Source organism: Mauremys mutica, chromosome 3 (assembly GCF_020497125.1).
Source record: "Mauremys mutica isolate MM-2020 ecotype Southern chromosome 3, ASM2049712v1, whole genome shotgun sequence".
NCBI lineage: Eukaryota > Metazoa > Chordata > Testudines > Geoemydidae > Mauremys > Mauremys mutica.
The window spans coordinates 100923398-100938276 of NC_059074.1; the positions used below are offsets into that span (position 1 = coordinate 100923398).

Sequence of the window (14879 nt, forward strand, 5' to 3'; positions counted from 1 at the left end):
TCTGTAGTTAATGTCATCAGTCTCAAAGTATGTCTAGTCACATTCTAGGTTATAGGGGAGTGTGGGAGAAAGGAGTGAGGAAATGTTAAAATAAATATTGGCCTCGGATTCTGTTATTTCATAAATCTGTTCCCTTTTAGACTTTTGGACATTTTGATTATAATAGATAATCTCTATTTAAAAAAATGGAAATGTAAAACAGCCAGTCTGGTTAATTAAAAATGGACAACTCTCCCAAGGGAAGGGGGTTTAGGCCTACCGAACCATATCAGTTGGCTTCAACTATGACCATGCAGGGTTCTCACTCAACACAGGCAATTTGCATGGATGTCACTATGATTAAATCAAAAGCGAATTGCATCTGTATCACATAACAGGCCCTTGCAATGAAGAAGTAAGAATGGGGAATGACAGACTCCTTAATAGGGGTAAAAATTGAAGTGTTATATAAACACTGAATGCCACCTTTTGACATCTTTGATTCTGACAAAGTGAAAAACAATCTTTCAAGTAAGAATTCTAGACATCTGTGGATCTGAGTATCCCAGATGTTTAAGATGAGCCACATTTTCATTACTGGTAAGCTTTATTATGATTAAAAAGCATAACAGAAATGGATAATATTTCATTTTGCGGATGCAGGTGGAGTGCAGCTGATATATATTCCACATGGATTCTGATGAAAGATTGAGTTTTTATATTCTTTTCCAAAACATAAATGTTTGCACACTGAAGTATTAGATACAGAGCTGTTTATAGATACAGAGCTGGCAGAGATTTACAATCTGCTCCAGAAAGTTTCTGAAGTTCTCCAATCGTTAATTATCACACAGGATTGTTTTGATTGCAACTTTGTTTGAGTAAGAAATAGATTTAGCCAATAAGTTTTCTGTTCATTGTCTACATTCCACTTTTGTCAATCATTCAGTATATCCTCTTCACGCACTCCCCCCCCCACACACAGAGAATGTTTTAAGTACAATATTTACTGCATTTCTCATTTAACTACAACTACTGTAAAACTTCCGAGTAGCTGTATATTGCAAACATATATGCTGCAGTAGAAGGTAATAGTGCAGCAAACCATAGAAATTAAAACTGTACCTTCCTTTTTGAAAGCTGTTTGTGTACAAGGCCAAAACATCTTAGCCGCTGTTGCATATGCTTTTCCTACCTTTACCTTCTCAATGCCATAGTGTTCACTTCCGGTACTTTTCATCCATGTTTTTGTTTTGATTTTTGGCAGTCGCCATTCAGACACCCAGCTTTTTTTCTCCGTTGCAAATTTAGTTTGTAATAGAACATATGCATATTTGCTGCCATTTCTTTTTGCCAGAAGTATGCTGAATCTGTATTGCTCACCCATGTTTTATTTACCAGTAAGACAGATTTTCCATTGCTATCCCTTCTAGACATTTAAAAGCAAAGGCAGGCTAAGCAGAAACGACCCATTGGATCTTATGGAAGCTCTTACTGCCTGGTGTATTAACAGTTACTTCTCACAAACATCCCTTCCTAGCCTGCTTCATTTGACATCATAGCATAACATACTGGTTGGCAACAACACTTGTTAAGATATCATTAGGTGAAGTGCCCATGGAAAGAAAATCCTCTCAGATATGAAACTGCATCAAATCAGACAGCAGCCATTTATTTTGCGTGAATGGAAAATAACTATATGTTTGCTTTATTTATTTTTATTCCAAGCCAAGCCTGTATAGGCTTGAAGCCAGAAGCATACATCCACTAGCAAATGCGAGAGAGCACAGTGTTTAGCAAGACGCACCCAGCGTCCAATTTCTTTTCTCATTTTGTGCTGTATTCTCTTTTCCAAAAGAAAAGGTGAATAAACTATGTTCAACTTTCATGATTTATGTGACTGCATGGAAAGGGCAGGGCATTTATGGACTTCTTCCCATTTCCAGCATTAGAAATTCCTCAGGCATTTGATGAGGATTCTTTTCTCCTTCTGAGTGCAGGCTGTATCCTTGAGAAGAAGCATTAGAGAAGTTCCCTTTGGAACTCTCCCTAGAATGTCTTATTTTAAATGAGGCTGCCTTGTACATTACACCCGACAGGTCGGTCCCTAGACACATCCTAAACCCTAAATCTGGCTTTGGGTCATCTTCTAACCCATTCTTCAGTGCGTCTCTCCATTTGGAAGTGGTGTTCACACTGGCCATCATTTTGGCTCTTTACCCAGAAGACATAGCAGCTCTGCAATGCATTCCTCCTCATTGTATTATCTTCCTTGCAGAAAAGGTGGTGCTTAGGTCTGGTCCTAGTTTTCTCCCAGAAGAGATGTTATCTTTTCACAAGAGACAGGACATCATCCTTTTCAGTATCTGTTCTCATTTTAATGCAGAAAAAGAGAAGCTACTCTAACCCCTTTTGGAGTTTATCAGCTTCTGGAATGCTGGACTGAGCCACTGCAGTAGAACAGGTGGATCTGGCCCATGTCTGCTGACTTGGAATTGCAGGGCTTTGGCTGCAGGACTATAAAATTGCAGTGTAGGGATCCGGGCTCAGCCTGGATCCTGGACTTAGGGACCCTCCCCCCCTTGTGAGATCCCAGAGCCCAGGCTTCAGCCCAAGCCAGAACATCTACACTATGGTTTTATAGCCCCACATCCCACGCCCAAGTCAGCTGACATGGGCCAGTCACAGGTGTTTTATTGCTATGTGGACATATCCTAGGGGCCCTAGCCTATGGACCACAACAAAAATGGCTCCAGAGCCTCTGGACACCATTTTCCAGCATGCTTAGAATCCAGGGCAGGGACAGAGTAGACAGAAAGCTCCTGCATAAGGCAATAGGAAGGCTTTTGAACATGGGGTGATTTATACAGTTTTCTGGGCCAATGAGGAGCCAGGACTGCTCAACCCCCCAGTGGGAGGGGACAGCCTGGTTCATAGACAAAGGAACAAGGCTTTTTAGTAACAGGTTTGGCTTTTGACTTTGGAGCAGAGTGAGAAGCAGAACAGGTCAGGGAGTCTCTGCTTAGCTCCCAGTCCCCACAAAGGGTGCGAACTGCTGTGGGATCTAGTGCATGGCTCAGGCAGTTCCAGCCCTGTGGAGATCAGTTGCCAGAGAGGCAGTGAACCAACCTGGTGCCAGCTACCTAGAACCAGCTGGGATGTCCACAGGGCTCCAGACCAGAGAGAGAACCCTGCCCATTCAAGAGTGAAAATACTGGCAGAGGGCTCCTTTTGTTCTCTAAACTGGCCATTTGCAGTGTTGCTACACTCATCTCGGGACTCATCCTATGCATTCCGTCTGCCTGGGAAGATGTCAGGGGAGAGCTGGGGGCTGTGGTACAGCTGTGATGTTGGGAGGTGTGGAATTTGTTGTATTATTAATGTTTGAGTATATATTATTTAACCATAACACGTTCCCTCCCTAGAGCCTCTGTTTCCTGTCACCAATCAAGACCCCCACTTTGTTAACTGTTATTGTGGATGTGGCATTTTATTTGCTGGGATTTGTATGACCATATTTTGTTTCTTGTGTACCGTGTCATACTCCTTGTTAACAGTACAGTATTAACCCTGGTCTACGCTTAAAATTTAGATTGACCTAAGTATGCCATTCAGGAGTGTGAAAAAAAAGCCATAGTTAAGTTGAACTAACCCCCATTGTAGATGTATTTAGATCAAAGGAAGAATTCTTCTATCAACCTAGTTACTCCCGCTTGAGGAGGAGGACTAATTCTTTCAACGGAAAAACACCTTCTGTCTGTATACCATGGCTCCATGGGAACATAGCTATAGTGCTACAGTCGTGCCATTGTAGAATCCATAGTGTTTGTGGAAAATCCTTTCTGTGATCTTTGCCAGTCTTTTAGAGTACCGAGTATAGCAGCCGGGTCACGTTGGTCCATCCCAGGTTTTGGTATTGACTGGAGAGGGCAGTTAGCTACAAAGGGAGAAGCAGCATGCTGTGTTCTGAGTTGCAAGAGTAAACCAGTGGTCTGTGGACTCTTATTTTAAAATGATATACTGGGTCTTTGTGATTCATTTCAGAAGCTCCCAATCAGTTAGGATACAAGTTTAGTGCAGCTATCCCTTAGTTGTTTCCCTGAAACAGCACCCATTGTGTCCCAGGCACAGAGAAGAATCACCTTGGGTGGAGGCACCAGGCATTGCAACAAAGAACTCAGAACCCAATCCATGCTGGCAGGGAAAAGCCCCTCTGATTAGCAAGCTCAGAGAAGAGGATTGTGCTACACCTCAGGGGAGAAACTACACTCCATTGCCCAGAAGCTGGGAAGGAGGGTTCCTGGGGCCAGAGCCCATGCAAAGACAAAGTGTCTCTGCTTGGATAGTTCTGGCCTCTACAATGATCCCTGGGGTTCTGCCCTGCACCATTTTCCATGGAGGACAAACCCTGTACCCTACCTCCCCTCAAAGGGACTATGATGGAGAGAGTCTGCAAGGGATTTCCTGCCGAAATTCCTTCCCCCAAAGCCCTCTCTTGGGAATTTTACTGCACCCGGGGGAGAGCCATCCCAACATGTGTATAGTTACTCAGGTACATCAGCGTTTGCAGGATCAAGCCCTACATCAGTAGTCTTCATCACTTACATGTCTCAAGAACCAAGACAAAATAATACAGCACACTCCATGTTGATTAAGGTGAACTACTTAAATTTTAGTTTATTAATTTTATCTGGATACAGATCTGTTTCTAGAAACACTGTGTGAAAAGCCAGGATAAGCTGTAACAAAACTGTAGGGGAAACAATTTTGATAATGTAACGTAGCTTGGTACCTACTGTTCTTTACACATACTGTACATTAAAAAAACAAAATAAACTGAGTTTTCAGAAGACGTAAACACTTTATTTTGAACTAGTAAATTTACTTTATTAATATGTAAAAAAATAAATCTACAATAGCAACAGTGCAAACATATCTGGAGTTGCATGGCATAGAGAACATACATGAAAACAATTAAATTATTATACAAAGGGCCAACTGTTCCCGAGGGTACTGACTGTGACACATGCAATGAACAACAGATTAAGGAATAGACTGCAGTGTAAATAGGAAGATGAGATACATATTACTGGCTCTGTCCTGTATGGTCTCTCAATTTCAGGAGGTATAGCTGTCATGCCTTGGATCTACAATTAAAAAAATATTGAAAATGATCAGATTTTCTATCATGTAGGTAGTTTCTATTTTATTAAGCAGTCCAGTGTTTCCATCAGAACATTATTATTTAACACTTATACTATGGCAGTGCATCTGTAGTTGTCAAACTCAATCAACACATCAATATATTCTGGATCAGATTCTCAGCTGGTATAAATCAGCATAGCTCCTTTGCAGTCAGTCCATTAAGGGCAACTCCACACACAAGGGCTGGGGGTGGGGATACTCTGATGTAGGTCTTTCTCGATCACTCCTGTTGAAGTTGTTCCACTTTAATTACATATTAATTGGTCCAGAGAAAGAATGAGAGTCTCTCTATATAGCCCAATGGTTAAAGCACTCACCTGAGAGGTGGCAGATCCCAGTTTAAATCCCTTCTTCTCATTGGGCAGAGGGGGCACTTGAACTAGGCATCTCCCACATCCTAGGTGAGCACCCTAATCACTGGGCTAAAGGTGATGAGGGAGGGGCCTTCTCTACCACTACCCCTCCTCTGCCCCTGACTGTTCTGTATTGCGCTAGATAGCCTCTGAGCATGCCTACTGGATTGGGCCCTATAGGCAGAAGGATGTTGATCTTTCACTGATTCATGGATCGCATTGAGGATCAGGTGGAAGATAGGCATCCAGGTACCTTGAGTGAGGCAGCTGTGTGCGTGCCCAGAGGCAGAAACTTAGGTATCTTGGGAACTTCCACAGCAAAAAAAATTAGGCACAAAATGAGTTTAGGCACCTACAGAGTTAGGTGGCAGCTCAGTGGGGGCTTTGTAGATAGGCAGTGGTGCTTAAAACTGGGCTTTAGATGCCTAAGTCCCCTTGTGGATCTAGCATATGGTTTCTTCAGGAGCAGCTGCTTTCATGTTGTCCTCACTTGCAGTTTTCTCTGCACACCCCCTCAAAGAGTGAAATGGAAGGAACTATTGCACACCATAATGATGACGGAATATAACCTTCAGAGAGTCTTCCTTGTGACCTTAATGTCATTGTGATGCAGCTCCCACAACCCCGCATCTGCCCCTGCTTTGACATAAGAGGGGAATGGCGTACACTGTTTGGTTGTGTGTTTCCTGCAGTGGACTCCCCATTAAGATGAGCAACAACTTGAATTAAAAACAAACATGAATATGTTTGAGATAAATAAAGGAGTTCCATGAAAAAATGAGAATCCAGTAGCTTAGGACACACACTTTTTAGCCTTTGAAAATGCAGTAGCTGGGCTTGTAGCATGATGGGCTTTTTTTTGAAGTTGCTCTCCCCTTACAGTTCTGAAAATAAACAGTCACATAGAATCATAGAATATCAGGGTTGGAAGGGACCTCAGGAGGTCATCTAGTCCAACCCCCTGCTCAAAGCAGGACCAAACCCAACTAAATCATCCCAGCCAGGGCTTTGTCAAGACTGACCTTAAAAACCTCTAAGGAAGGAGATTCCACCAACTCCCAGGATAACCCATTCCAGTGCTTCACCACCCTACTAGTGAAAAAGTTTTTCCTAATATCCAACCTAAACCTCCCCCACTGCAACTTGAGACCATTACTTCTTGTTCTGTCATCTGCTACCACTGAGAACAGTATAGATCCGTCCTCTTTGGAACCCCCTTTCATGTAGTTGAAAGCAGCTATCAAATCCCCCTTCATTCTTCCCTTCTGCAGACTAAATAATCCCAGTTCCCTCAGCCTCTCCTCATAAGTCATGTGCTCCAGCCCCCTAATCATTTTTGTTGCCCTCCGCTGGACTCCTTCCAATTTTTCCACATCCTTCTTGTAGTGTGGGGCCCAAAACTGGACACAGTACTCCAGATGGGGCCTCACCAATGTCCAATAGAGGGGAATGATCACATCCCTCGATCTGCTGGCAATTCTCCAACTTATACAGCATAAAATGCCATTAGCCTTTTTGGCAAAAGGGTGCACTATTGACTCATATCCAGCTTCTCGTCCACTGTAACCCCTAGGTCCTTTTCTGCAGAACTGCTTCCTAGCCACTTGGTCCCTAGTCTGTAGCAGTGCATGGGATTCTTCCATCCTAAGTGCAGGACTCTGCACTTGTCCTTGTTAAAGCTCATCAGATTTCTTTTGGCCCAATCCTCTAATTTGTCTAGGTCCCTTTGTATCCTATCCCTTCCCTCCAGCATATCTACCACTCCTCCCAGTTTAGTGTCATCTACAAACTTGCTGAGAGTGCAGTCCACACCATCCTCCAGATCATTAATGAAGATATTGAACAAACCCAGCCCCAGGACCAACCCTTGGGGCACTCCACTTGATACCGGCTGCCAACTAGATATGAAGCCATATCCGTTGAGCCCGATGATCTAGCCAGCTTTCTATCCACCTTATAACCTATTCATCCAGCCAATGCTTCTTTAACTTGCTGGCAAGAATATTGTGGAGACCATATCAAAAACTTTGCTTACGTCAAGGAATAACACATCCACTGCTTTCCCCTCATCCACAGAGCCACAGAGCTTCCCGCAGCTCCCATTGGCCAAGAATGGCAAACCACGGCCACTGGGAGCTGCGAGCAGCCATACCTGTGGACGCTCAGGTAAACAAAGCGTCTCATGGCCCACCAGGAACTTACCCTGAACAAGCTGTGAATCAAGTTTGAGAACCCGTGCACTAAATGTATACCCCAAATCAGAGAAGACAATAAGACGACCAAACAAATATCATCATTGCTAAACAGGAGAGTAATGGAGATTGTTAGAGGAAAAAAAGGCATCATTTAAAATTTAGGACTCAAATCCTTCTAAATAAGGATAATAGGATAGGTGCACAAACTCTGGCAAGTGAAAAATAAAAGTAAAATAAGGCAGGCCAAGAAGGAATTTGAGAAGCAACTTGCTAAAGATGCAAAAACTAACCATAAGAATTTTTGTAAGTATATCAGAAGCATGAAGCCTGCCAAACAAACAGTGGGGCCTCTGGATGACCAGGGTGTTAAAGGTGCACTCAAGGAAGACAAGACCTTTGCAGGGAAGCTAAATGAATTCTTTTCATCAGTCTCCACATCAGAGCTACCCCGTTTGGGTGAGAAATCTGAAGTACTGTCCCATAGTGATGAGTCAATAGAAGAAGTTTTAGAACAAATTGCTAAATTAAACCATAAGAAGTCACCAGGAGCAGATGACATTCACCCAAGTGTTCTGAAGGAACTCAAATATGAAATTGCAGAACTACTAACTAGTACGTAATCTATTGCTGAAATGAGCCTCTGTACCAGAGGCTACTGGAAGGTAGCTAATGTAACACCATTTTTTATAAAGGGCTCCATACACAATCCTGGCAATAAGCCTAACTTCAGTACTGGGAAAACTGGTAGAAACTATAGTAAAGAACAGAATGATCAGGCACACAGATAACATGATTTGTGGGAAAGAGTCAACACTGCTTTTGCAAAGGGAAATCATGCTTCATCAATCTATTAGAATTCTTTGAGGGAGTCAACAAGCACGTGGATATGGGTGATCCAGTTGATACAGTGTACTTGAATTTTCAAAAAGTCTTTGACAAGGTCCCTTGCCAAAGGCTCTCAATGAAACTAAGTAGTCATGGAATAACAGGAAAGGTCCTCTCATGGATCAGTATCTGGATGAAAGATAGGAAACAATGGGCAGGAATAAATGGTCAGTTTTCACAATAGAGAGAGGTAAACAGTGGGGTCCCTCAAGGATCTGCACTAGGACCTGTGCTGTTCAATGTATTCTTTAATGATCTGGAAAAGGGAGCAAACAATGAAGTGACAAAGTTTGTAGATGATACAAAATTATTCAAGACAGTTAAATCCAGAGATGACTGCGAAGAGTTACAGGGGATCTCACAATACTGGGTGACTAGGCAATAAAAAGCAGATGAAATTCAACACTGATAAGTGCAAAGTAATGCACATTGGCAAACACAATCCCAACTATACATATATAATGATGGTTCTAAATTAGCTGTTACCACTCAAGAAAGAGATCTTGGAGTCATCATGGGTAGTTCTCTGAGAACTTCAGCTCAATGAGCAGCAGTGGTCAAAAAGCTAACAGAATGTTAGAAACTATCAGGCAGAGAATAGAAAATAAGACAGAAAATATCATAATGCAATTATATAAATCCATAATACACTAACACCTTGAATACTGTGTCCAGTTCTGGTCACTCCATCTCAAAAAGAATATAGTTAGGAAAGAAGTGGACAAACTGGAGAAAGTCCAGAGGAGAGCAACAAAAATGATTAAAGGTCTAGAAAACATGACCTATGAAGGAAGATTGAAAAAACTGGGTTTGTTTAGTCTGGAGAAGAGAAGTGTGTAGGTGGGGACATAACAGTTTTCAACTACATTAAAGGTTGTTATAAGGAGGAGGTAAAAAACTGTTCTCCTTAACCTCTGAGGATAGGATAAGAAGCAATGGGTTAAATTGCAGAAAGGGAGGTTTAGGTTTGGACATTAGGAAAAAACTTTATTTAACTTCCTAACTGTCAGGGTAGTTAAGCAGTGGAACAAATTGCTATGTAGGTTGTGGAGGTTTTTAAGAACAGGTTAGAAAAACACCAGTCAGGAATGGTCTAGTTATTACTTAGCCCCGCCTTGAATTCAGGAGACTGGATTAGATGACATATTGAGGTCCCTTCCAGTCTTACACTTCATGATTCTATGATTCTTTGATCAAGGGTATAGAACAGCTCCATATGAGGAGAGACTAAAAAGATTAGGGCTCTTCATCTTAGAAAATAGATGACTAAGGGGAGATGTGATCTAAAATCATGAATGGTGTGGAAAAAGTGAATAGAGAAGTGTTATTTACCCTTTCCCACAATAAAAAACCCAGGGGGTTACCCAATGAAATTAATATGCAGCATGTTTAATATAAACAAGAGGAAGTATTTTTTCACACACTTCACAATTAACCTGTGTAACTCCCTGCCATGCAATGTTGAGATGGCCAAAAGTATAACTGGATTCAAAACAAGAACTAGAGATGTTAAATGGCTATTAACCAAGATGGGCATGGCTGCAGCTCCATGCTTGGGGAGACCATAAACCTCTGACAACCAGAAGCCGGGAGAGGAAGAAAGGGATGTATTCCTCCAGTTGCCCTGTTCTGTACAGTCCCCATGAAGTTCAGGTATGGGTTACTGTCAGAGACAAGATACTGGGATAGATGGACCATTGGTCTGACCCTGTATGGAGCTCTTATCTTAATCTTGTTGAAGGATGGCTAACTGCAATACTGGTTATAAGAAAGAAAGAAAGAATCCTGCTCTTAGCTTTAATGGACATAGCTTGGTGGAAAAAGAAACTAATGATAAAAACATAGAGCCAATCACTCTCAGCTCCTACTGAGATCATACCTGTCTTGGGTCTGTAATGCTGCAAATATTGCTACGGTATTCTGCAATATAAAGGAACAGTGCTGTCCAATAAGTGAAGAGAACAGAAAATAGAAAATCCTCCCCATATCTGATATAATTTCCATATATGATTTCCAGCCATAATGAAATTATGTTGGCTGTGCATTTTGTGTTCACTATTGTTTTAAGTAGATGAAAGCAGCCAAGCTATTTAACCATGAGCAGTGAGCATTTTGCATGTAGTGTCTGTAATTACTTTTTCATAGAATTTCAGTAGTATAGCAAACACTAGAATGAAATCAGAACTATTTTACAGACCGCTCATAAAAATCTCTCACACACTATACAATTTCAGTGAAGGTGAGTATCATACTATGCGTAGTTAGAGCTGTACTGATGGTGAACCATGAATTAGTTCAGTTCCATCCCAAAGACATGCCAATCTGGTCAATGTTAGATTCTCTTATAATGTATGAATATGACAACTCTAAGAATTCTAGGGACATTGAAGGCCAGATTCTGCATTATACTCCTGCCCCTTTGAAACTCTCAGGAGGTATAAGGGGGCTGGATTTTAGTGAGTAGAGAATTTCCCTGGAGGATGGAAACTCCCCCAATGGCATACATCTCCTGTGCCAGTTGTCCCCACTCTTATTGGTGTGGGAGATGGAGAAGGCTATTCAGGGTTGGGGCGAGAGTGCTGCTTTTCCAGACCACCACTGATAGCTATGTGCTTACAGATCATATCACCAATGACATAGAGCAGCATTTAGGCTTCTCTAGCTCATGCCCATGCTGGGTAAGCACAAATCAAGCACATAACTGGGTCCATGATGCACTCCCCTCTCGTGCTCAGCAGAGGTCAGATACAGAGGAGAATTGATGCAGGAATCTGTTTATAATGGAGTCATATATGCAATAGAGTGTCAATGCACATTATTTTTTCAATGTCTCCTCCACTGATGTTACATTGGTGTTCTAATGGTGCTTTGTTAATGCAAGTTCAATAGCCATGCCATTCATTTTTTCCCAGAGGGACTGTCAATAGACATTTAGAGCTGCTGTTAACTCAGTGGAGGATTACTATTTACTTTACATTTCAAAGTGAAATTAGTGTTCAGGGAGACTGAAATCATGCAACCGGACACAGAGAAAATATGGCAAACAAAGTGAATTTTCCTTTCCTGGCCTACTAACACCTCATCACTGAGCTAGAAGACCAACTCCTAGGGTGAGAGATGTAGACTCCATGACCTATGGCCCAGAGGTGATGAAAGACTCCTTATTCTATTACTAATTCCATGTACTGGTTAGGGTACCGATTTTTCAGTTGTTTAATATCCTGTCAGTGCTCAAGGAAGGAAAATAGCGATAATATATTCCAACTTTTCCAAACTTTTTCAACTGTTTTTCAACAGCCATGAGAAGTTGAGGGAAAGGCATATAACTAACTATTTATTCCCCATCAATTCAAGCACAGTAACTCCCGTTTGCTTCAGAGACAACCCCATTGTATTCATAGTATTGTTACGTCTTCAATAGCACTTGGACAGCTAAAGCAGGATTAGACTTACCGACCATTCTGCATTGTCAGTCTTTGAGCATCTCACATTCACTGGCAGTCTAAGAACAAGCTCATTGTAGGAGACACCTGCTGATCTGGACCATTTAAACTTGTTCATCGCATCCATGAAAGAGAGATTTTTATATTGCTTTGGACTCTTGATAATGAAAGGCCATGTCCTGAATAAAAGAAAAATTCCCCACTAAGTTATTAACATTCATAAGCAAAGGTATATACAATACTCTTCTTACAAAGGCAAATCGATTAACCTTTTATGCTATCATTATTTTTATTTAATTTTGAATGTGACTAATACTCAATTTATACTCAATGGCAGAATACTACATTAGCACAGAGTTAAGGTTGCTTGCTGGTATGTCATCCCCCTGCAGAATGTTGAGTTCAGCAAAACTTAAAACTTTTGAAAACAGAAAACTCAGTTAAGGTTGCCCACACAACCTGAACTCTGCCCTCTTTCAGCAATGCCCCAGTACACACTGTTAACACACACACCTTTTACTCTACCAACCCCACAGTTGTTGAAATCATAAAATCATAGAAATGTAGGGATGGAAGGGACATCGAGAAGTCATCAAGTCCAGCTCCCTACACTGAGGCAGGACCAAGTAAACCTAGACCATCTGTGACAGGTATTTATCCATCCTATTCTTAAAAACCTCCAGTGCTGGATTTCCACAGCCTCCATTGGAAACCTATTTGAGAGCTTAACTAACCTTACAGTCAGAAAGTTTTTTCTTAATATCTAACCTAAATCTCCCATGCTGCAGATTAGGCCCATTATTCTTCTCCTACCTTCAGTGCACATAGAGATCAATTGATCAGCATCCTTTATATAAGAGCCCTTGACCTATCTGAAGACTGTTCTCAGGTTCCCTTCCCCTACTCTTCTTTTCTCAAGTCTAAACATGCCAGTTTTTTTAACCTTGCCTCATAGATTAGGTTTTCTAACCCTTTTATCATTTTTGCGCTCTCCATTGGACTCTTTCCAATTTGTCCATGTTCCCCAAAGTGTCCCAGAATTGGACAGGATATTCCAGCTGAAGCCTCAGTGGTGCTGAGTACAGTACAGGGGAAAATTACCTCCTGTGTCTTACATACAATACTCCTGTTAATACACTCCAGAACGATATTAGCTTTTTGGGAAACTGCATCACATTGTTGACTCATATTCAATTTGTGATCCACTATAGCCCTCCGATCCTTCTCAGAAGTACTACCATGCATCCAGTTATTCCCCTATTTTGTAGTTGTGCATTTGATTTTTCCTTCCTAAGTGAAGTACTTTTGCACTTGTCTTGACTGAATTTCATCTTGCTGAATTCAGACCAAGCAATCTTAAATCTGTGATAAAGTAGGTTTTTTGCCATTGAATTTCCTAGGTTTCTGAACAGGAAAAGATATGTTGTTGGTAGGAGTTAGTAGTCATTTAGGCAGTTGTACATATCATGTCCTGTAATTTGCACACAAAGTCAGCCCCTTCCCACCCCCAATTGTGCACTGCTTCAGCACACCTTCTCAGCCATGCCTTGGCTCAGTCACTGCCTACCACAGGGGTCGGCAACCTTTCAGCAGTGGTGTGCCGAGTCTTCATGTATACACTCTAATTTAAGGCTTCGCGTGCTGGTAATACATTTTAACGTTTTTTAGAAGATCTCTCTATAAGTCTATAATATATAACCAAACTACTGTTATATGTAAAGTAAACAAGGTTTTTAAAATGTTTCAGAAGCTTTATTTAAAATTAAATTAAAATGCAGATCTTATTAGTTTAGTGTGATCCTTGCCCTTGCTATTCCTTGCTGAGTTTTCCAATGTCTGGTGGCACCTATTTGGATACTTTAAGCTGCACACAGGCTTCTGAGTGATCAGTTGATAATCGGGAGGCAGGAGGTCAGCGGCTGCAACCCCAGATCAGCAGCAGAGCTGAGTGGAGCTGGCAGCTGGTAGGGCTGAGCAAGCCCGGAAGCCTGGACCCTGTCTGGCAGGGGGCCTGCGCTGGAACTCCAACTGGAAGCAAGGTGAGTGGGGCTGCAGTGGGGAACCCAGCTGGCAAGGGGCCAGCAGCCAGAACCCCAGAGTGGTGGTGGGCTGAGTGGCTCAGCCCGCCCCACGTGCCATCAAAAATCGGCTCGTGTGCCACCTTTGGCACGCGTGCTGTAGGTTGCCAACCCTTGGTGTACCACCTCTAACCTGGCCACTCCCTACTACTGTACCTAGGACCACCCCCCCATGACAAGCAGGGAATGCATTTTCCTGAAGTCTTCAATCCCTAATATACAAACATTTCCATTGCTGTCACTTCCCTCCCACTCCTATAACCTGACTCGCATAGTGTGCCGGGAGGGAAGGACCCAGTGGCGTAGCCAGGTTTTCAGTGTAGGGGGAGCAAAAAACATAAAAAAGGCACCCCCCATGGCTCCTCCTCTGACCACGCCCCCAGACCGAACCCCCCTCCCACCTTCCCTCCTGCGCTGCCAGCTGTCCCCAGCTCCTGTCCCAGTGCTTGGCTGCACCGGCCGGCAGGTGCCCCTTCCGCGCTGGCCTGCAGCCCCGCGGCTCCCTCCGGCCGTGCAGATAGCAGCACTGGCCGGCAGGCGCCGCTTCCGCGCTGGGCTTCCGCTGCCGCCCCACGGCTCTTCTGGCTGTGTGGGTGGCAGCACCGTCTGGCAGGCACCGCTTCTGCACCAGGCTTCCGCTGCCGCCCCGCGGCTCCTCCAGCCGTGTGGGTGGCAGCGCTGGCCGGCAGGCGCCGCTTCTGCGCTGGGCTTCCGCTGCTGCCCCGCGGCTCCTCTGGCTGT

General features: G+C 42.9%; 1 protein-coding gene across 1 annotated transcript in view; it reads right to left on the minus strand.

Moving 5' to 3' along the window:
- Positions 1–4706: 4706 nt before the first annotated feature.
- MOXD1 (monooxygenase DBH like 1) overlaps positions 4707–14879 on the minus strand; it is a 94704-nt gene continuing 84531 nt past the window's right edge. Inside the window, exons 11-12 of the mRNA XM_045010462.1 lie at positions 12071–12239; positions 4707–5126 (exon numbers count right to left, since the gene is read on the minus strand). Of these exons, the coding sequence (XP_044866397.1) occupies positions 4962–5126; positions 12071–12239 (334 nt within the window). The 3' untranslated portion in view covers positions 4707–4961. The remainder of the gene's footprint in view (positions 5127–12070; positions 12240–14879) is intronic.